Consider the following 23,033-nt stretch of genomic DNA (forward strand, 5'->3'; position numbering starts at 1 on the left):
CTTAAGGAAATCAAGATGATATTTAATCATATTATTGTATTTCCGAATTTGACGAGCAGATTTAAAATTGGGTTTGAAATTAGTGTTTTTTTTTTCATTGTAAGCAGACTTGCATACGGCCCAACTGATGCAGGATCAAGTGTGACGTAGGGCTGCGAAATCCCTTAAATATCGGTCTTTGCATTGTTTCAGAAAAAGACATTCACGGTTGTGCATTCAGGACGTGCTGCCGGGCTGACATTGGATTGGTCGGCGGGGTTCTCGCTCACCGAGGGCACACCCGGAGCGTCTCCCGTCTGGTCGTATAGGTGAGGAAAATGGACCAGCCTAATTAGCCCCCGCAATATGGGTCTAATCGAACAAGGGTGTATATCGCGGCTTTTCCGATTTAGTCCCTACAGACTATTCATTTAGGAGTAAAACCAGTTGAAGTCGTGGCCCAATAGATAAGACGGCCGATGTAATCTTGTCGAGCGATGCGACTCTGTCGGTTTTCAAATACCTCAGACAGTTACTTATTGATTAGTCTAATAAAATACGTATTTAGCACATGTTCGAAAATTACTTCCACGATGAAGAAGCAATATCGTGTAGTATAAAAATCAAACCCGAAATAACAGACCTCAAGTGTCGAGGATTGTGATATCACCCAGTGAACAGAGAACCCGTTCATTCATCTATTATACGTATAAAAAAAGCTTTGACCCAGTTGGGCAGTAGGTGCTAAAGAAACTCTTGTTTCGTATATCAGATATTAGGACCACGCACTTCACCACACCGGTAATTGCGACGCATTGTTCTGTTTCGCTACTTTACTTACCAACCTATGCTTTAGATACGTAAATGTAATAATAATAATAACTGGGAACAAATCACGCACGGTCATCCGGTCCTAATCTAGGATTCCCTGTGGTATGGGTACCAGAGACTGACTGATTTATATACGTTTCTCCTCAAAGAGAGGACGGTTAGCGTGGTATGGACATGCGATGCGTAGAGAGAAGATGCATGTGACTGGGAGATGTATACAAATGGTAGTGCAAGGTAGAGGTCAACATGGATGGAGTGTGTGAATGACGATATGAGAGAGAGAGGAGTGACTGTTGAGATGACGGCTGAGTGAAGAGAATGGAAGAGAAAAATCAGCTGTGCCAAACCCACCTAGTGGGATAGGGTGGAGAAAAAAAAGAAGAAACGTTTCTCTTTCTTGCGTCGATGCTCCTCAATGCTGAGGGTTGTGGCCTCATGAGGCTTTCTTGAAAAAATACACATGATGGGGTCCCGCGCCCTTCCATGGTAGTGTTTTTGGAAGAGATTTAGTTCTTTAAGAGCTCTGAAGCTTAATCGGATCCTGCTAATTAACCGCCGCCAGACATTCGGCGTTGAATGTTTTACGGTAGAAAGGTCGAACTCCAATTCAACCCTCCTCTTTTCGCATCCGGGCTTGGAACCGGCATTGGCAGAGTTTGACGTTTAAATATCTACAAATTATATATAGATAATAAACACCCAGACAAAGGGCAAACAAACCTCAACATCACACAATGTTTGCCCGATGTGGTAATCGAACCCACGACCTACGGCGCAATAATCAAGAGCGCTGACTTACTGCACCGATGTGTCAGTCGGTGTTCAATAACGCCTCAGAGTCATATATTGCAGCTATTTAAGTCACCATTAATCCCATATGAATTGATTTAACAATTAGCTTGTAAGAAGGCCGCACCAAATAAACAAATGCAGATTGTTTTATGGCAACGAACTTTGTACAGGTTTTCGCAATTAAGAGGTTCGAGTGACGATGGAAAATCTAAATTGAAACTCCACTTCCAAGACGCCGAAACGAAGGTCATTGAAACAAAAGTAAGTGCATCTGTACCGAAGCTAATTCACACACACATAAATTTTCTTTTGCTTTTTTTTATTGCTTAGATGGGTGGACGAGCTCACAGCCCACCTGGTGTTAAGTGGTTACTGGAGCCTATAGACATCTACGACGTAAATGCGCCACCCACCTTGAGAGATAAGTTCTAAGGTCTCAAGTATAGTTACAACGGTTGTCCCACCCTTCAAACCGAAACGCATTACTGCTTTACGGCAGAAATAGGCAGGGTGGTGGTACCTACCCGCGCGGACTCACCAGAGGTCCTACCACCATTAATTACGCAAATTATAATTTTGCAGGTTTGATTTTTATTACACGATGTTATTCCTTCACCGTGGAAGTCAATTGTGAACATTTGTTGAGTACGTATTTCATTAGAAAAATTGGTACCCGCCTGCGGGATTCGTACACCGGTGCATCGCTCGCTACGAATGCATCGGGCGTCTTATCCTTTAGACCACGACGACTTAACATCAGGTGGGCTTTGAGCTCGTCCACACAACTAAGCAATAAATAAAAGTTTACTTTTGCTTTCGGTTCGTATTGGTCACAGTTTTGTAAGCATACTCACGGCAGCCATTTTTCTTTTCTCCAGGAATTAGAATGTCAAATACTGCAGAGTCTATTGTTCTGCATGCACGCCTTCCTGACCGCAAAGGTGGCTTCCGTAGACCCGGCCTTCCTCGCGTCCATACAGCAGTCTAATTAAATATTAAACCCCAACGACTATAAACATTCGCTTATGTTAACATTAGTGTGAAAATCTCACTGACTATGCAAAATGATGTTCGTTGTTTTTGTCCGGCAAGATACCATCGACTGACGATAGATGGCGCTAGGGCATTTTAAATAATTAAGTATTTCGGAATTATTTTGTTAGTAATGAAAACTAGGATGTCAAGAGACACGTGTTAACGAAAACTAGGATCTGAAGAGAAGCGCTAACGATACGAAATATTGGTGAAGCGAAATGTACGTGCTAACTCTCTGATTGTCAATTTAATAGCGAAAACTGGTTGATAACGAATTAATTAACGTCTTCTAAACACGATCGGTGATTTTAAAATGAGAAGAACTACAGTTATATGTTTAATGTTTTTGGAAGTGGAACAATTATTGGTTATTTCACTGATTCCTAGACTTCTTGATGCGATTTCAGTTATACTCTCATATGCTATTTTAAGCAGATTAATTAACAAATCGCACCTTTAAAATTGCAAGTCGCCTTAATCCAATATTGTTTTTTTTTTTTTTTGTAAAATGTAATAAATAAAAATATTTTATCGATTTTAATACTCTATGGTAAGTACGCGCTTGATTTAAAAGAGACGGAAAGAGTACTTTGTCCTTTTCTAGACTAAAAGAGGCTGCTTTTATAAAGTCATAGAAGACATGTTTATAAGAAATATTTTTTTTAGTTAAATCAATTCTAATTGCGCGAAATATTAATTTTTTGTCACTGGTTTCGCGATAACGCCATTTTTTTTGTTATAATTTTTTTTAAGCCCTTGTTAGTTCTCTTGCATTGGCGACAGATGGCGCGGATAGAGGTCGGAGGAAGGAACTAGGAACATTAAAGTTTTAACAACGTTTTGTTTTAATTATACAATATTTTCTATTTGATATTTCCCTTAAAATATTGTCCGTTCGCTTCGTATCTCAGGTGTGACCACGTGAAACATTTAGGTAATGTTTTAAACGATTTGTTGAAAATAGATGATATTATTATAATTTGTAAGTATTACTCCTCCACTATCACTAGTAAAATATATGTTATTTTTTAAGTAAACAAACAAAAGTGTCAATTCATTGGTAACTTTTGAAGTCCGTTCAAAATAGTATATATATATATATATACATATAATAAATCAAATAAAACTCTTCCATATACCTTAAGAATATTTTATTTATATTAAGCATTCGAAGTGATCTTTATTTACAATCTCTAATAGTGTAGGAAAATCTAAAACAGTATATAATTATGTATAAATAGGAGTAGATTTGAATAATTAAACTTTGTTACATGAATACTTGTTTGAAAAATTAGCTTAGCGTAACAGCTGTCTTCAGTAAGTACATAAAGCTTGCAATAAGCTCTAAACACGGACAGCGGTACAATAAAAGTTTGTATTTCTAAAGCTGAACAAATAAATTTGTAGACTCGATTTCTTTAATACCGATAAATTATCAGTTTATTTTGTGTATGAGAAGCATATTTATGACAAAATATAGTAATAAAAAAAAATTGTTGTCTGTAAAGTCGTATTATGGAAAATAGTTACGTGATAACGTCAGCTCTGACGTCACGCGAGAAGAGATAAATGTGTCACAAGCCACGCTTGGACCGATCGTGCGTCTCTATCGCTTGTTCCGCGCTCTCGCTTGCACGCTCAGGCTAAGGCGGAACGTGACACTTTTTCGTGCGTGCAACCTGTGTTCAGGGATTTATAAGACGTTATCACGTCAATTTTTTTTACGAATATCAGTTCATATTCGGAGTAGTTTGTCAGCTCGGCTACAAAGAGCGTTATTCACGCTAAATGTTTGTTTATGTGATGACTCCGCTAAATGTATATTGATAGACTGGCCTAAAAACTATTAAGAGACTAAACAGCGAAATTAAAGACTTGTATTTCTTGAAATGTTGCGAAAAACCCCAAGGACTATCGAAAAATTTTGGTACTGGATACAAAAAAATACAATAATTAAATAATAAAAATATAAATAGTGCTTTAAATATGTCTTGGAAAATAATCCCATTAACTTGAGCTGATAGGTTGTGTCAGTTCAGAAAGAAGTCCATTATTGTCCGGCCGCTGAGATATAGCGAATAATCTAACACCAAAATTACAAATTTTATCACAGACTTGGTGCAACCCTGATTGATGCGCCGAGGGTCGTGCGCTCGATTCCCGCGTCATTGCAAACATTGATGGACCGGTTTGTTTGCTCTTTGTCTGGGTGTTGTTCACCTATATATGTATATATTTAACATCTTTCTCATATTTCGTATTCTCATCTCATATTGAAACTCATATCTCAAGGTGGGTGGCGGCATTTACGTTGTAGATGTCTATGGGCTCCGGTAACCACTTAACACCAGGCGGGCTGTGACCTCGTCCACTCACCTAAGCAATAAAACATATATAAGTATGTTTGTCAGTCTCTGGTACCCATAACACGGGGAATCCTAAACTATGACCGGATGATAGTGCGTGATTTGTTACCAATTATTATCACACTTATCACGTTCATGATTTGTTAGTCGAGTAAATCAATCCAAAGCTACATCGTCTGTTAGATCGTGAGCCGCCATCCACGCATTCTTTTATCGGCCGGACAGTTCAACGACCCTGGATATTAATAGTGCGACAGAATTGATTCTCATCGACTTATCGGTGTACTGAGTGATTGTTGCGAGCGACTTTTCGCAGCAACGCTGTGGAAGTATAAATAATCGCCATCTCGACAATCTTTGTCAAAATGATTGTTATTGCTCTAGTAATAGAATTCAGATTACAATGATTCATTTACTAACACATATTATTATTATTATTAGAGCACTCAATACGTCACGTTAGAAAGCATGATCGGCTATCTCTTTCTAGATACGTGTTTAATATTGATTCGTTAGCAAAAATGCACGATTTCAAGTTAAACGTTTTTAAGACATTACAACGTAACATTTTATCAACATGTTCAATTCAAGTATCAATTATTTTAAAAGTACATATTACTATTGTAGCGTTGTTATGTACATATATAATAAAGTATATACGATAAATTAATAATACTAAATCTTAGTAGATTTTTATATAGTGAAAGTAGGGTTGTTATTCTTTTTGTTCAAAAAATACTTTTTTTAATGATGGGCATTTTTAAGAACTTTTCATTATGTTGCCCTTATTCATTTAAAATAATTTAAATGAGTAAAATATATATATAAATCAACGAATTTGTCAATTTGAAAATACTATATTAGTATTTATTTTTAGACGGTGTGCGAGCTATGTAATAAATAAATCAATTCGGCTTATAAGTGAGCTTAGATTTGTATCCAATCGAATATAGATATGTGGGCCTCAGTTTTGCAATTTTAGAGTGCCCAAAACCTGTACAAATACTTCCAAATCCTGTTAAAAATACTAATAGTACATAATTACCGCTGAAGGTTAAGTAAATTTTTATTGTGAATAATAAAACATTGTTTTGCAGTCGGTACGTGACAAGCAAAAATACCCAAAAAATATATTATTAAATGTATAATAGGATCCAAAATGTCTTCTTATTGGTCATTTGTGTATTATTATTATTACTTTAAATTTCCAATTGTTTGGAACTTTTAAGTATGTTATTAATATTAATGCTTGCTTAAGAATTGTAATGAGTTGTTATACAGTGTCCGACAAAAATCCTGTTAGGATAATATTCAAAATGAAAGCACAGTTTGTTACGAAAGATGATTTATTTGTATCAAATAAAAAATGGATTAAGTTCATAGCGGTGATCGAAAACCGATCGAGTCAGGGCTGTTGATCCGTGTGGGGTCGTGGGCCTGTGTGAGTAGCCTCAAATATTAGGAGACGTTTATTAAAAAAAGGCGCATAGACGCGTTTGAGATGCGGCGCTGGCGGCGCATGTTGCGCATCCCTTGGACGGCTTTCCGGACAAAGGCTTCCATCCTCAACGAGCTAAAAGTTGACCAGAGGCTATCCACCAAATGCCTATATAGAGTGCTCCAATATTTTGGTCATATAGCAAGAAAACCCTCTGACAACCTGGAGAGACTCATAGTGACGGGTAAAGTGGATGGAAGACGATCCAGAGGTCAAAGCCGAAGAAGATGGAGTGTATCCGAGTGTCTGGACATGACACTGAGCCACGCGCTTCACTGTGCCACTGACCGATATAAGTGGCTACAAATTACAAAAAAAAGGTCACAGGCAGGCGCATCACGATGCTCAGCAATGAGCGGTCGACTGAAAGAGGATGATTAAAAAAAATACAATAAATGAATTTACATTTTTTACTTAAAATGTTAATTTAAATGGGTTTTTGTCGCTCATTGTATAACGAAAGATTTTATGATGCATATAGTTCCATAGAGCGTTTAAAACGGAAAAAAAAGAAAACATTTGTAATTATTTAATAGATTTTATTATAATAAATAAATAGATAAAATATTTTAAAAAGGAAAACTGTTAACGTTTGCGCTTGCTTCATATCATTATATTTAAGTGAAATATTTTAAATGTTACAATAACATTTCGAGATTATATCATTAATATTTTTATTACGTAATATGATGTACTGAGATGGGAAAAAGCAAATGAATTTGTCTAATGCTAATTTGCAGAATGTTTTCAATCGTTACTTAATTAACATATTGTGTGCTCGGTTTCCCATAGCTCAAGCAAATCGATATTGCCTCTGAGCCAAAAGAAAGCTTTTACATTCGTCCCAGTATCGACGTTGCTCGAGATATTATTTCGTGTGAACTGATGAAAATAATAAAACAAGAGATGATTGATTTAAAAAAAAAAAAAAAAATTTTATTTTAGTTTTACACAAGTTACACATTAGTGTAATATTGTAGCATCGAAATGCGTACCCTAATTCGATGGGTTCAAATCAATCGGTGGAAATTCAAGATAAATTTCCGATGATTTTGTTTAAATAATTTAGGCATTTTTCTATAATGGTATTTGAAAATTTCATTAAGATTGATTCATTTTATTTAATCCTACATATTGACAACGTCAGCTACACAGAGGTTTATCACCGTCGATGTGAATGTAGCGACAGAGGATTTTTGAAAGTACCTAGAAAATCTGTACTATAATTCTGGCAAACGTTGATATAGGTATCAAGGTATTCGCTCAAACATCGAAATTTGATTCAATTCGCTGACACCGCGATAGTTAAATTACCTTATGTGTAACATTATATTTAGTTTTCTTATTTTGAAAATATGAAAGAAGAAAAAAATACTATATCCAAAGAAACGACCCTATAACTCGTCAATAGATTCTAAACATGAAAAGCAAAATAAATAAAATGATAAGATAAAATTGTACTTAGCGTTATTGTCTTTGCCTATATATTATAATTACAGCTATAATTTTTTTTTCTAGAGCATTTTCCTTTTTTATCATATTCAAAAAAAATCGTAGTAATTTCTAAAATGATAATAATATTATTTCGTTCTTGGAAGTTGTTTGATTTGTTTAGAGACACAACCATAGATCTACGAAATTCATAAAAAAGAAAACCAAATTTGTTTTGAAAACTGCTTGAATTTAAAGATAGAACAGTACTTTTAAGTAGTAACATGTTTAAACCTCATTTCTGCAAGTTAAAGAGGCTATTATTCGTAATTATATATCGGAGCTTTATAACTCTTGATTAGAAGACTGTCTTTCTTAATCGTTTGATGTAACAAAACTTTCAACAAATAAAACCTTAGAAAATATAGCCAGGTCCTTATTTTAAAATTATAAAAATGTTCGGTAGCAACAAACATGGCCGACATCGATCAGCTGTTTGAATATTGAATGATTATATCACTCTAAGGTGAGATTATTCATAATAACACACATATTTTTTGCTTTGACCATCAGTTTTATGATCTAACTGACATCGGTCCTTGAGAATGGTGGTCTTGGTTTGGAACATCCCAGCAGGACTTTAAGTGGAATGATACTATTTATCTTTTTTTGGAAGTAGTAATGGTAATATTACAGAGGCTATCCTATTGTTTAAATATAATTACCTTATTTAGAAATAAATATTATTAATTATAAAGTATACTTTTTTTCATCTCGTTAAAGCTGTGTGTGTTGTGAGAACGTAATCAAATTCGTATCTTAGCAAAATTTACAAATCTAGATATTTTAAATAACGAAATATAGTGCAATTTATTTGACAGTTTATGTTAATGAAAATAACAAAAAAATATGACTTTACTTAACTTCTATTTGTATAAGAAAACGTATTTACACAGTTAAAATTTATTAAATCTCTAATATATGAACTAAATATGACAATATATTCGACGTGTGTCTCATTTCCAAATTGAAATGTCGTACCACGGCCAAGTATATAATATAAATAAAACATGTCTTCGCTTTAAAAGACAATTCCGGAACTATTACAATGTTTGGCTATTTTAGTAAGTTTAATAGTGGTAGCGTTTACTTGCTCACTTATATTTCTATTGATGCCCAAGTGCTTACGAGCTTTTTCGTCGTAAGTTTTCAATGGATACACGACAATACTTTTCTTGATAATGGTACTTAACAAATTAATTAAAATACCGTTGAATTAGTTAATTTTAGCGAAATTATTATAAAGACTGATTATAAATTGATGTTGTGTCTTTTGTTTTTGTACGATCATCGATTCTTGGTTTAAAAAGGAATTTGTAGTTGAAAATCTCGTACATAATTGATTGTAGGAAGAATTTTGAAATGGTCAGTTTGTTCAAGTTGGTTTTTCCTACGTAATCGTTGGCAACCTAAGGGGCTTATCCACCTACGCGCGGTCTGGTAGATGAGCTCACGGGCTCAATATAAGAGAATTGCTAACACTGGCCCTAGCAAGAGCAGTGCTTCGCTGAATCTACCACCGGTTCGGAATCGCGACCCACTGAGAAGATTCGGCGAGAAACTCAGCGGGTTGTGTCTATGGAAATGTAAGTCGACGTCGCCCAAAACACGTCATCTCGGATCCTCCCGATCCACTAACGGTGCTTTTAGGTACTTCAAGTACCGGTCACCGTTCTTGTCGAACCCGTCGCTTGCGACGAAGGGCTCGACGAGTAAATTAACTCTCAGACACAGCCCACTGAGTTTCTCGCCGGATCTTCTCAGTGGGTCGCGTTTCCGATCCGGTGGTAGATTCTGCGAAGCACGGCTCTTGCTAGGGTTCGTGTTAGCAACGTCATCAGGTTTGAGCCCGTGAGCTCACCTACAAACGTTAGGGTTACGCTGAAATAGCCCCTAAGGCTATCAGCTTAGGTAGGAAAAAAAAATAAAAAAGGAAATGTAATTCAAAATCTCATTCATAATTATGATTGCGCGAACGTTTCAATTTTTTGTTTGTTTAGGTCGCTAGTTTAATTCAGTAAATTCATTACGTCAGGATATCCATCTAATTATCGTTATACAACGTTTTATGTATTCCGTAAGATTTTGAATGTCGAAAAGAGCTGAACAAAGAATGTACAAAATCGATCAATAAATTCATTCCTATAGTTGTTGATTCCTTTAAAATATTGAACCGAGTAAGTTTCTTATAATTTAAATAGTATTTTATGTAAAATCGGTCTTTAGAACAGGCATTTGATTTTAAGTTGTGTAAAGATTTGTGTGAAAACGTATGCGACGTGTTTATTGATTGATTACAATTTTTTTTAGTAAGTATGTATTTTGCTAGCAAAGGTGCGGGTTAGGAAGAAAAAAAAACTACTAAAACCATTGTCTAAAATTAATATCCCTACAGAACCCAGTTGTTGTTAAAACGCCATTCATAATTAGTCGGCTTACGTCATATACTGCAGTCCATAAAACCCGCGCGCCGAACTCATTTTTCTATAATTTGAAACATCACTTATGAAAGTAATCGTGTCATAATAATAATTCAAACTACGTATATAATCTACATTTCTTCTTCACATATTTTTGGAAGCCATAAGCTAGTTCTGGATACTCGAATTGAATTAATTAAAACAGATCACATATTGACTGAACCGATATCAGTATTGGTACAAAATATGTTTATATTAACATATTTTTTTAATTATTATTGTAAAGTAATCAATCAAATGTGGTTTTAACGATATTACCTACATCATTAATTTTCTAAGACTTGTATATTAAATTTTGATTTGCTACTTTTAACTATATAATTATAGCATTATTAAACATTGTTGTTTGTATGTATTTCAATGACGTTGCGCTTGTGCAGATTAAGGGCGGTATATTTAGGTGTATATCATATCGACGCTTGAAAGGCAAACGTGACTAAGCGACAAGGCGTGAACTTTACAGTAGACTAATTTAAAGTTGAAATACCTGGAAAAAAAATGTTTAACGAATCTAGCTGTAGTAGAATCTATCTAGTAGCTGTAGGATTGAAATGTTTTGAATAGACCTAGAATTTTTTTATTTTTTTTGCGCATCGAATATTGTTATTGCCTATCATTTATGAACAAAGCAGTTATTGTCGCTTAGTCACGTTTGCCTTTCAAGCGTCGATATCATATGTGTGCGAGCGAAAGCGACACAAACTGAGAATTATCACAAACTATAGTTCTTTCTCTGCACGAGTAGTAAAACGACAATTTAGTCCCAAAATAGTTTTCAGTTCGGCATTATTGAGTATTATTTCGAAAATTCAACAATATTATTCCAATATTCAAATACAATAATTAAATAATTTCAGTTCAAAAGTTGACAGAAACTCCGGCAGAAAATAATTTATCGAATACCGGTATCTGTTACCATTCGCGAGTCCTCGACATATTTATTTATATCTTTACGGTTGAATTTCGCGTTCTATATCCGATTAGTTTTACATTTTTCAACGGTCACATATTTGAATCTTTGGAAATTATAAACGTGAAAGTTAACCAACCTCCTCTATGTAAACATAGTAAATATAATGAAAACTTTTAATTCCAATTTACGCCTATCATAAAACTAGAAAACTAGAAACTAGAAGTTCACGACTATCATAAAACCGTTTTTTATGCTGTCGTGCAAATTAGACGAAACACGCCTGAGCGCAAGTTCACAGTGTGACGTCATTTGTGGCCAAAAAACTAGCTAAATACTACATAGGACATCATGCGCTGTGATTATTTGTTTTCCCTGCCTAGTATTTGGTAACCTAAAGGGGTACTCCTACTACGAGCGAACTGGTACGTGACGTGGTTCACGGGGCTTAACGTGGAAGGTATGATTCAATGTTAGAATTCTTTTATTACATATTTTAGACAATTAAAACATAATACATTAATTCCACAAAAATCGGTTTAATTTAATTTAATTAAAATTCCTCATTAAACACTTTTAGATCGTTTTCTTACTGATGTCCGTCCGGTTGCCTATTGCCTGAAATGTCGACATTACAGTACTTCATAGTATTAGATTATATTTCTGTCAAATCAGGCGGGTCCATTCATAACACCTAATTAACTCACCTAATTTGGATTCGTTACCCACAGTTCTATCCACAGTGTTTTTTTAGCGCAAATCGCTGAAGGAGTTCACTTCCGATCTGACGTAAAGTGGTCACCAGGGCCCATAGATCACAAGTCAAATCCCATCAACCCACCTAGCCGACATGACGTCGAAATCTGTGTACTGTACAACAACTATATAGGTGTAAATTTGAACTATGAATTATTATCTACTATGTTCCCTCTTTATAGAAAGACATTTTAATTTTGATTTTGAAACGAATAATATCTTATGCGGTTGTGTTATTTTTACATAATATTTGTGTAAATCCTACTTAATAGGATTTGCTACAACTGAGTGTGAAATATAGGAACAATTTGAAGTTTGTTCATTGACTTTATTAAAAGTTCAGTTAAAAGCTATATTTAATATGGGACCACCCCGCTTGTATACCTTTCGCAAAATAGATATACTTCACCGTCATTAGATTTAGTAAGCCATTTACGGGAATAATGTAAAAGGAATAGTATTAGAAATTGTTTGCTGTATGAGTTTTCGTAAAAATTTGAGAATGTAATCAATATGCCGGACTGTAGTGGTTAAACTAGTTATATAAACCTACTGTTGATTATTGTAACATCTATTGTATTCATTAGTAAAATATTAATTCAATTATTTATTGTTTTTCATTATACCGGTTTTTTTACCCTTTTTTTTTTTTATTGCTTAGATGGGTGTACGAGCTCACAGCTCACCTGGTGTTAAGTGGTTACTGGAGCCCATAGACATCTACAACGTACATGCGCCACCCACCTTGAGATATAAGTTCTAAGATCTCAGTATAGTTACAACGGCTGCCCCACCCTTCAAACCGAAACGCATTACTGCTTCACGGCAGAAATAGGCAGGGCGGTGGTACCTACCCGCGCGGACTCACAAGAGGTCCTACCACCAGTAAAAAGTATAAAACCAGTAACTTCTTTTCTTTTCAGCACTTACATTACCAAAACTACGACCAGCATCCTCACTCTAGTACAAAAACCACACAGTGCCTATCTGTATACGATATATTATTATGTATTTCAATTCAGTAACAAATAGAGCAATAGGGATTTCTTTTATTACTTCTATAAGTAAACGAGCATTCGGCCCACCTAACCGTCGCTCATGGACATCAGCAATGCCAAAGAGCACAGCCAAATCGTTACCTACCGCAAAATATTCATAGCGAGCCTCGTTTGAAGAAGGACATGTCATACCACAATTGGGTACCACAATGGAGGTGAGTTCATTCAAACAAGTGTATGGGACTAGAAAATGATATGTTAGCGTATATTTCTGGGCTAGTTCATACCGCCGTTTTGCCTTTTGATTATTAAGGTTCTAAAAGAGTACCTAAATGAGCTAACGACCTTGGTATTTGGCAGGTTTGCCGAAACCCAAATATTATTATGTAGCCTTATAACATCAATGTCTATGTCTGGATTTTGTTAAATAACAGTTTGATTACTTAGAAATAGGCAGGCGGTACTACCTGAATGCTCACAAAGCTCTAACACAAGTAAGTCGTGAGCTTGGCACATGTAAAATATATAAATAGCCATTTGAGACCTTATATAGTTGAGTCCCGAGTCGTATCCACTACGATTTACCTAATAATAAATCCATTGCTAAGATGATGATGGATGTCAAATCGGAGTAATTAATGAAAAAAAATATACTTTTAATCGTTTTATTAAAGCTTCTGGTACAATGTAAAGCCACACAATAGTACAATAAGCAAATCACATAAAAATATATAATAATATTACACCAAATTTCTAATATTGTAAGACAAGAACACGTTTCGTCTATTAAAACTATTCCAACGAACTAATTAAAATTAATTACATAAATAGCTGTGATTATTTTAAAGTAAAATAGCTTTTGTTTTTAAACACAAATTACTACAATTAAATCTTACAAATTACTTTTTGTGGAACTCTTATTTTTAACACATACAATTTCACAAAACATATACTTAGACTTTTTTGGCTAACAAGGTATAAAATATTCTAAACATTCACACAAGAGAATAGTAAGCAATCTACTCACTAAATATTTATTTAACGACAATGGCGTAACAGCCAAATAAAACTTTCACGTTAATAGTACAATATTTTGACTATAAAAAGAGTTATATTTCTAAAACAGTGATATAGTGATATTTGTATTATTTTAATTTTTAATTGTATTGTGCGTTTCTATTACTTCGCTACGTTTTGGTTATAATTGAAATATACTGTAATCAACCGACTTAATAATAAAAAAAACCAGAATGGCAACAATAACATAATGTAGATTTAGTAATCTAATCATAGCAAATGATTATTTAAGACATTACAAGCTAAATACTCTGTACATGGAAATAGGTTGCTATCGTAACGACACGAAGGTTACCATCATCTGCACCCATCTCTTCACTACACTATACTATTCCTGATAATATGAAACAATTAATTGTTCTACCTCTTTTCCATTGAATTCTGCCTATTAGTACCAGTCCTCAGTCGGGAAGGTGCCCTATACTTCAATAGACTCGTAACTAGAATTCGTTTACTCCATCCATCATCAGTGTGCTTAGTGCGAGTTTTTTAACTTCTCGATCGCGTTAAAGTTAACTCAAATTTGTATGGAGTTGGAACAACGCCACTAGCGCAAATACAGCAGCTAGATACAAATTTGAGTTAAATTTAACATGATCGAGAAGTTAAAAAAATTAAAAAATCGATAAATCTAGAATAAAAAAACTCGAACTAAGCACACTGAGCGACATATCTAAGTCATTGCCAGCTGTGTTGGTTGGACGAGAGTTGTAGAAAATTATAATAAAGTTTTGATTTCCCATCTTCAAATTTTGTTGGACAGGTAGCAGTAGTTCGTTCGTACACTATTTCTGAACGTCCTACAAATGTTATTGATTTTAGTTTTGTTTTATATTTCGTAGACTGATAGATTATGTAGCAATGAATTAACATGATTCAGTAACTGTTAATTCCTCAGGTCGTTCAACAGACGAGAACCTACGTTACACTATGTGTAATTTTCTTTAAAAAAAAACCTATTTAGTAATGAGTACTTTAGTAATTTACAACGTTGAATTCATAACATTGATAGTAAAAAAATTCAAAATTAAACCTTTTTCGTAACCGTACATTTTAGAAAAACAATTCAATATATGTAGTTGTATGTAAAATGCGGATTGAACCAAGCAAACTTATTAAAGGTTTCATCACTAATTGTTTTATTTTTATGTAGCTATTTATTTTCTATTATAATCTAAGTACAAAAAATGAGCTTACAATTTCTATTAGACGCCTTACATTTCTAAGTTTTTCAATAGTATTATTATCTTAGCTTCGAACAGCACTACAATTGACCAAATTAGTTTAGTCAACTGGTTATTAATAATTAGATATTTATTGTAAAAAAATTAGAACACACCTTCCTGTTAAAGTGAAACTATCATTGTTTGCAATATAATTTATAAGATGGACTGAACCGTTTTTAAATGATTGAGTTAAATCCGATATTTTAATTTTCACATATCGAAATATGACATAATTATAATTTTATTTTCAAATAAATTTATAGGCATATTGTAGCACATTCCAATCGCGTCATTAAAATGAAAAAAAAAACATGTCTGTTTTTTTTTAAGCCAAATTTATCTTTGTGTATGTTTCGCGCGCTTTTTTCATCACTTACTGATTTGTTAAACTATTTAAAAATGTACCGGTAAAATGGGGCGATTAGGAACAAATTCCAACTTTATGACCAATTTTAAGGTAGTTGTTGATGTATATCGAGGGGTGAAAGGCTATTTGGTTTAAGCGACATTTTTGCAACTTTACAGGAGAGCCATTTAAAGTTTAAAATTTTGGAAAAAAAATCATAACAAAAAAACTTCTTCAGCAATTTGAATGGAGTAAACTTAATTGAAATTCAATTAAAAACATCAAGTTGTTGATGCTAATACCGAATAAAACGGACCTTTAATTACAAAGATAAACGTCGCTTAATACAAATTGCCTTAAGCCCTTATTTTTCAGAGTATGGAATAAAGATTTAAGTGACTTCATAACCACAATTGGCTACAGGGGAAAAAAAATAAGCGACGCTGCAATATATTTTCAGAGTAAGCCAAAAAGCATGAAGTGACTTAGCCCAAAATTAATAGTAGCAAGCTATTTATCTCAACTACCAATTTAGATTAAAATGACTGACAGGCGAATTTACTTATGTGACATATAATATTGAAAATTTACCGTTTGATGTTACATTTTTTTACGTCTAATACTATCAGTGGCTGTTAAAACAACCTAAATATATCGCAATCACTTAAAATCTCAGGTGCTTATATTGAATAAATAAAGAAATACACAAAACACAACAACAGTTAAAGTATTTATTTAGAAAAATAATTAAGTAGATCAGTCTCAATGTTGGAACATCAATTATATTTATTTATTTTTTAGTCTTAATCAACAACATCAGTTAAACTATTAATATTTTGTATAATAATCAAGTAAAATCAGTCTGACTGTAGGAAAATCATCTATAATTATAATAATATAATAAATAATTATAGTTGATTTTCCTACATTCAGAGTGATTTTACTTGATTAATATACAACATATTAATTAACAACATCAGTTAACGTATTCATATTTCGTATAATAATCAAGTAAAATCAATCTGAGTGTAGGAAAATCAACTATAATTAATTCATTATACATGATTTTCCTACATTCAGACTGATTTTACTTGATTATTATCACATCAGTTAAAGTATTAATACGTATTAGTATTTTGTACATTATAAAGTATTATTACTTTTACTGATGTGATATTAATCAAGTAAATTCAGTCTGAATGTAGGAAAATCAACTATAATTAGGTATTATTTATTCAATATTACTTGAGATCGGCTGTCATAAAACTTACTAAGACTATAATTAATCACAACCAATATTGTTTAATTATAACTTAAACTAATAAAAACAAAATAAAAAATATCAAATCAATAAACAAAACTTGTAGTAATTATAAAATACAGCCAATGCTTGATAATAATCATAATGCAATAAGAAAGAACGTATTTAATAATCATTTTCTTCGACTGTATCTTCTACATCAGTATCCAGTAGAACATCTTTGGAATTGCAGTGTTGTAGATTTATGTATTCTTTATGAAATATCTTGGGTATAACCCCAGTGTCACACAATTTCTTTAGGTCCATGTATTTGGCTTTGGTAATCGGCAAACTTGTATTATATCTACGATTGATAGCTCTAGGTTTCGCAATAATTTGTATAATCTCTTCGGATGCGTTATCTTTCATTGAAAATTTTACTTTCATTTGATTTGGATGAGATTTTTTAAATGTTGCTGTACGGATTTTACTAATTTTACCTACAAGGTTACCCTTAAAATATTTTTCAGACATATCATCAAAATTTAAGAAATCCTCGTGTGTCAGATTTTCAACATTATAAGGTGCTGGTTCTTTTCTTGCTAGCTGGCTTATTGTAGCCCATTGCGAAGGGGCCCATACAGTAATATTTCTTACGGATTGTTCGATTGTAGAGTGTATGCTGTCTACCGACATTTCCGTGTGGCCAGGGAGAAGGTAATTCATTTGAATTGCTTGTAAATTGTTCGATTGCAACAAAGCATTATGTATTGTTGCAAGGACTATTTTATTTTTGTTTTGTCCAGGGCAAGAATCTGAATACAAGATCAAAGATGTAATGGTACCTCGAGAATCCACATTCTCTATGTATTTCTGTATAATAGTAGCAATTTCATTTGCGCCCCTCTTTGCTTCAGATTCTCCCCAGATAAAACAAAAACCATTCCTTGTGATGCTTTCATAAAAACATAAATTATAAACAGCATACTTTCTAGAATAAAATAGTAACATGTTATTGCCATGAGGCGTATTGAGAACTTTCTGGAGGTCAAAAGATGTGCACAGAATGGAAGGATTTTCTTTACCTAACTGTCGATGACATTCTAACCGCTTCTTTGATGCCTTCTTTTCCTCTAAATGATCTTGAAATTTGGCACAATCCTCTGGCTTCTGTCCTTCAAAACGTAGGCATTTTATGCATTTATCCTTCTTAGGCACATGAAACCCAATGTTAAAATCAGTAGTGAATATTTGACGGAATACTTTTTCACTTACAACATCGACTCCTTTACTAATGAGGTCTTCTTTATAACAGCGGTATAAATTTTTTATATTTTTAAATTCAACAGGCAGATATAGTTTTGTGCTATCCTTTCGGCAGTAGTGCGATGGTATTGCAGGTAACCTTTTGATAAAAGATTTTACTGATTCTTTGATTGCGTTAGATGTTTTGTTGGGGGGAATGCATTTTCCTCTTCCATCTTCTTTCGCCATACCAAGTTCCTGTGTTGTTAATGTATAATAAATGTATCTTTGAGTGACATCAAGAGTATTCATGAGGAACTTTAAACAAACTTGTCGCCGACCCTCTCCATCATTTATGAAATAACAGAATGTGCTATTCCTGTAATTAGAGTCTTTGGATCTCTTCCTTTTTATGGATTGCTTAGAGGACATAGATATTATCCACTGCTTTTTTCTTTCCGGAGATAATTCCCAAAAATGTTTAAATATGGCACTCCTTTTTTCTGAGGTTATTTCTTGACAGTTGTAGGGACAGTTTTTTTTTAAGCAAGGATTCGGTTTCATATTTCTTTCTTTCACAATTGAACCATCTGCCTTAACATATTGAACGCCTTTTGATCTAGCATCCTTTCGTACCTTTTTCTTATTTGTTCTTTTCTTTTTTAATCCTGCATCTCCCACTTTTCCATCTTTTATGCTTGTTTTCTTTTTCTTCGTTGGTACTTGATCATCTTGATCACTTGAAGAGTCGTCTGTTTCTCTCCACGACGTTGAGTCCCAGGCAAAATCGTCATCTTCACTTAAAAAATCAACGTAGCTTTTTTTCACTCCAACCCGTTTGTTTTTTTTCCGTATTGGATTATCATCCGCTGTTTGAATTAGTTGTACATTGTCATCCAAATTATCATCTTCTAAAGATTTTCTCAATATATCCATATCTTTTTCAGGTATGATATCGGTAATAGTTGGTTGAAGGCTGTCGTTACTAATGGTTCTTTCTATTTCCGTTACTTCAGGTTTGTCTATTTCTTCTTGATACTAAAAGAAAATTTAAATGTTATTGACATAAATAGTCAGCATTAAATGTTGCATCGTACTAAGTATTATTGTAAATGCGAAAATTTATGAGGGTAGCCAGATAAATGGATGTTTGTTGCTCTTTTATGTAAAAACGATTGATAAGATTTTGTTAAAGCTTAACAAAATCAAAATAACACGCAGTATACTTTTTATTACGTTACTAACTAATTTAAAAAAAAAAGCAATTTTACCTCTCGTTCCACTTCAATCGTTACTTCGTTAATATTTACATCACGGTCATTCAAATCATCAGGTATATTTTCATCTGTCATGTTTGTCTGAAATAAGTAAAATAAATAATACTTTATAATTATGTTAGTGTACTTATAATAAATGGCTACTATTACAAGCATGACAAATATAAAAAAATACACCTACCACCTCATCCACAGTATTGGCATAAAAGTTCGATTCATAATTTAAATCGATTCGGTCACCAAACAAGGTTTCAGGTTGTTGATCTATGTTGTTGGAATTAATAATACTTAAATCGTTGACTTGTTTATGATAAGAGGTACTTCCTAATATTGTTACTGTAGATTTGCTAGTGTCGCTTTCATCAATTACGGAAGACTTATCATCCTTGTTCGAAATACTGATTCGTTTGATTTTATGTTTGTAGAATTTCTGTCTTTCCGTCTCCATATTTATCTGAAATAGTAAATATAGTAATTATAAGGGAAATACATAGGATGAACCTTTTAAAGTGGAGTCTTCACATTATATCCAATAGTTAACGGTAAATAGTAGTACCTATAATACAATACATTAAAACGTACTTAAGAAACATAGTTCATAAATAAACTGTGCAAATCGTTTCGTTCATAAATAAATTTAGATAACTAAAACAGTAATTTGCATGTTGCACATGGGTAATTTTATTGTCATAAACAAACGTAGTGTACCTACTATAATTAAAATGCATCTAAAGATACGAGTATTAAATAATTATATAAGTACTTACAACAATATCCATAATCATTATCACGTTATATATATAGCACATAAATGGAGAAAGATAACTTAAGATTGCCATTATTCTCTTAAAATAATGAGTTAACTACCTACTTAATAGAAGAAGTAACATAATCAAAGACTAATAAAAATAATAAAAACAAATAACTTTATTACATTTCATCTCAATTGAAAATTTTACGTAAATAATGAAATTAAAGTACTTACGATTCGATTTCAAAGACAGACGTTTTACGTAAACACTGGCGGCGACTGCGCGTCATGTCACTCCTCGATGCACTCTGGAGTACGACTGAAGCGCCTGCGCGCGGCAGTCCGGTTGAAAGATCACGATTTTTAACTCCCGGGAGATGAAATAAATATGGTATCATGCGACATGAATGAAATGTATCATATTAAAATTTTATGATTGAAAGACCGACCCGTATTTTTATTTATACCGACAAAATGTTTCATATTGCATTACTTCATTTTATTGTCTGTATTAAGCGACATGCATTTAATAAAATAATAGGACAAAAAGGTTTTAACGGCTAAGCAAAATATCTGAAACAAAAGAACTACTTGATTTAAGTAGCACCCTGCATGGAAAATAGATGCAGCTGAAAGAGCTTAAGCGACACTCCATGTCGTATTTGGGTGACGGACAAATGGTTTAAGAGACATCACACCATGTAATTGGTAGAAGTCAAAATGATTTAAGTTACTGCTTAATAAAAAATTGAAACAGGAAACACGCTTTAACTCTTATTGGATTATTTTTCTGAGAAAAGGTAACTGGTTTATGTCTCGTCTCTTAATATCATTGTATGGTTTAAGTACATTACTAAAAAAAAAATTCAAAATCAACGTTGGATAATACACTGCCACTTTGGAAACTACCCAAAAATAGTATTGTTTCAAACGCCAAAAAAGTGCTCTGATTTTAATAAATCCGGCATCATTCGACGGAGAAAAATTCGCTGATTCCGTATATGTATATAACTCAATATCACCCTAGATGTCGCTTAAACCAAATAGCCTTTCACCCCTCGATATAATGCTATATCAGGATCAAAATGATTGAGTCTTGGGGGCATCTTTGTTGTCCAATTTAAAAATATGCCAGTAGCATTCCAGTTTAAGCAAAAAAAGCAAAAATAGGTGTAATCCCTATTTACCCGGAAATTGCGGTTAATTGGGACGAAATGAGAAATTTGCTAGGGTGGGCACTACTTGGTTTTAATTTATTTATTTTATTTAGTTGCACCAACAAAGTGATCATAAATAAAAAACATTGAAAAACTGACACTCTGAACAAATATTAAATATTTTATTTTTATTTTATTTATACTTATTGTACACAAAAAGAAAATACAATAAAAACAGATTTAAAGAATGTCTAAATACCATGTACAAAGGCGAGCTTAACTCATTCATGAGTTTTCTTCCAGCAAACCATTATCAGAGAGAAATACGATGTATAAGAGGGGAATAATGTACAATATAAGAGCTATTAAAGCATGATTTTTAAACTAAGCATTAAAAAAAAAATCTAATATTAAATGAAAAATACATATAAATAAAAATACATAAAACAATAACTTAAATACGATTAAAGTGACAGGAAATGTTTCTTCATTTGACTCTTAAAAACTTCTAGAGAGGAACTAGCACGAATAGGTTGAGGGAGAGAATTCCATAATCGCACTGCTTGTATTGTGAAAGAGCCACTATAGCGACTAGAGCTGTGTATGGGAGTTTTTAAAAGAAGAGAAGTAGCTTGTCGACTAACTTTGCCGTCAGGAATCAGATATTCAAAGCGTTCACGGAGATAGATAGGGGCATCAGGATTGTGAAGAATAGAATAGAGAAAAGAGAGAATGTGGCAATCTCGACGTCGCCTAATCGGCAGCCACCCCAGCTCAGCCCGGAAATCAGAGACATGGTCATACTTCCCATTATTTTATTATGTATTACTTAGACATTTTTGTCCACCTTGAGATTTCATTGTTCTTATTACATGTCTGTGCAAAATCGACTTACTTATATTAAATTGCTTAGCTATTTCAACTAAAGATTTATTCCCAATTAGGCAATTTCCCAATTGCTGTTTTTAATATTAAGGGATAATATCTCTTATAAGGCTTTGCACTACTTGATACGTACACGCGAGGCATATCTAAAAATAGAAAACAATACGTAACTGATAATATAAATATTTACCAAACAATAAAATAACACATTGATAATTTTGAATAAAAGTTCTAAACAAAAACATCATGAATAAACCAGATTTTTACCAACAAATTTAAAAAATATTGTTATAACTACATAGACAACCCTAGAAACCTGTACCTATTTATACTTAGTTCGTTTCCATTTCACGTATTCTCATCCCAATTGACCCCTTTTTCGTTGTTATTTGTACCTAAGACGTCCCCAATATCCCCAAAAACAACAGATTTTTAAATGTATTTTTATTTTATCAAATACATTAAGGCCAATAACAACTGAGACTTACCTTTAATATACATGATGGTTCAAACACTAAATAACGTTTATAAATCACAGTCGTCTTCTATTATTATCAAATAAATAAAAGACAGCAAAGTTTCTAGCACTAAAATAATTACCACCACAGAAAGTTAATTTGAAACGCGATTTTTTATAAGTTAGAAGCTATTATCATGCATATTCAAAGTTGTTTTGTAAACTTTCAACGTTCT

General features: G+C 33.2%; 3 protein-coding genes across 7 annotated transcripts in view; 2 read left to right on the forward strand and 1 right to left on the reverse strand.

Annotated features, from left to right (window-relative positions):
• The window catches only part of Syn2 (Syntrophin-like 2), a 37,369-nt gene extending 24,625 nt beyond the window's left edge, over positions 1 to 12,744 (forward strand). The window contains exons 11-13 of the mRNA XM_028174105.2: positions 193 to 308; positions 1,773 to 1,863; positions 2,481 to 12,744. Coding sequence (XP_028029906.1) covers positions 193 to 308; positions 1,773 to 1,863; positions 2,481 to 2,594 — 321 coding nt within the window. The 3' untranslated portion in view covers positions 2,595 to 12,744. The remainder of the gene's footprint in view (positions 1 to 192; positions 309 to 1,772; positions 1,864 to 2,480) is intronic.
• Positions 1 to 23,033, forward strand: part of Dscam3 (Down syndrome cell adhesion molecule 3) — a 319,922-nt gene that overhangs the window by 206,643 nt on the left and 90,246 nt on the right. The window lies entirely within an intron of this gene.
• Positions 13,790 to 21,617, reverse strand: LOC149503025 (uncharacterized). Its single transcript, XM_089727903.1, has 4 exons — positions 20,533 to 21,617; positions 19,729 to 20,001; positions 19,542 to 19,628; positions 13,790 to 19,308 (listed from the first exon to the last, which is right to left on the reverse strand). The coding sequence occupies exons 2-4, from the start codon at positions 19,993 to 19,995 to the stop codon at positions 17,212 to 17,214; spliced, it is 2,451 nt and encodes an 816-aa protein (XP_089584029.1). The 5' UTR covers positions 19,996 to 20,001; positions 20,533 to 21,617; the 3' UTR covers positions 13,790 to 17,211.

The sequence above is a fragment of the Bombyx mandarina genome, chromosome 05, assembly GCF_030267445.1.
Source record: "Bombyx mandarina strain Sakado chromosome 05, ASM3026744v2".
Taxonomy (NCBI): Eukaryota; Metazoa; Arthropoda; class Insecta; order Lepidoptera; family Bombycidae; genus Bombyx; species Bombyx mandarina.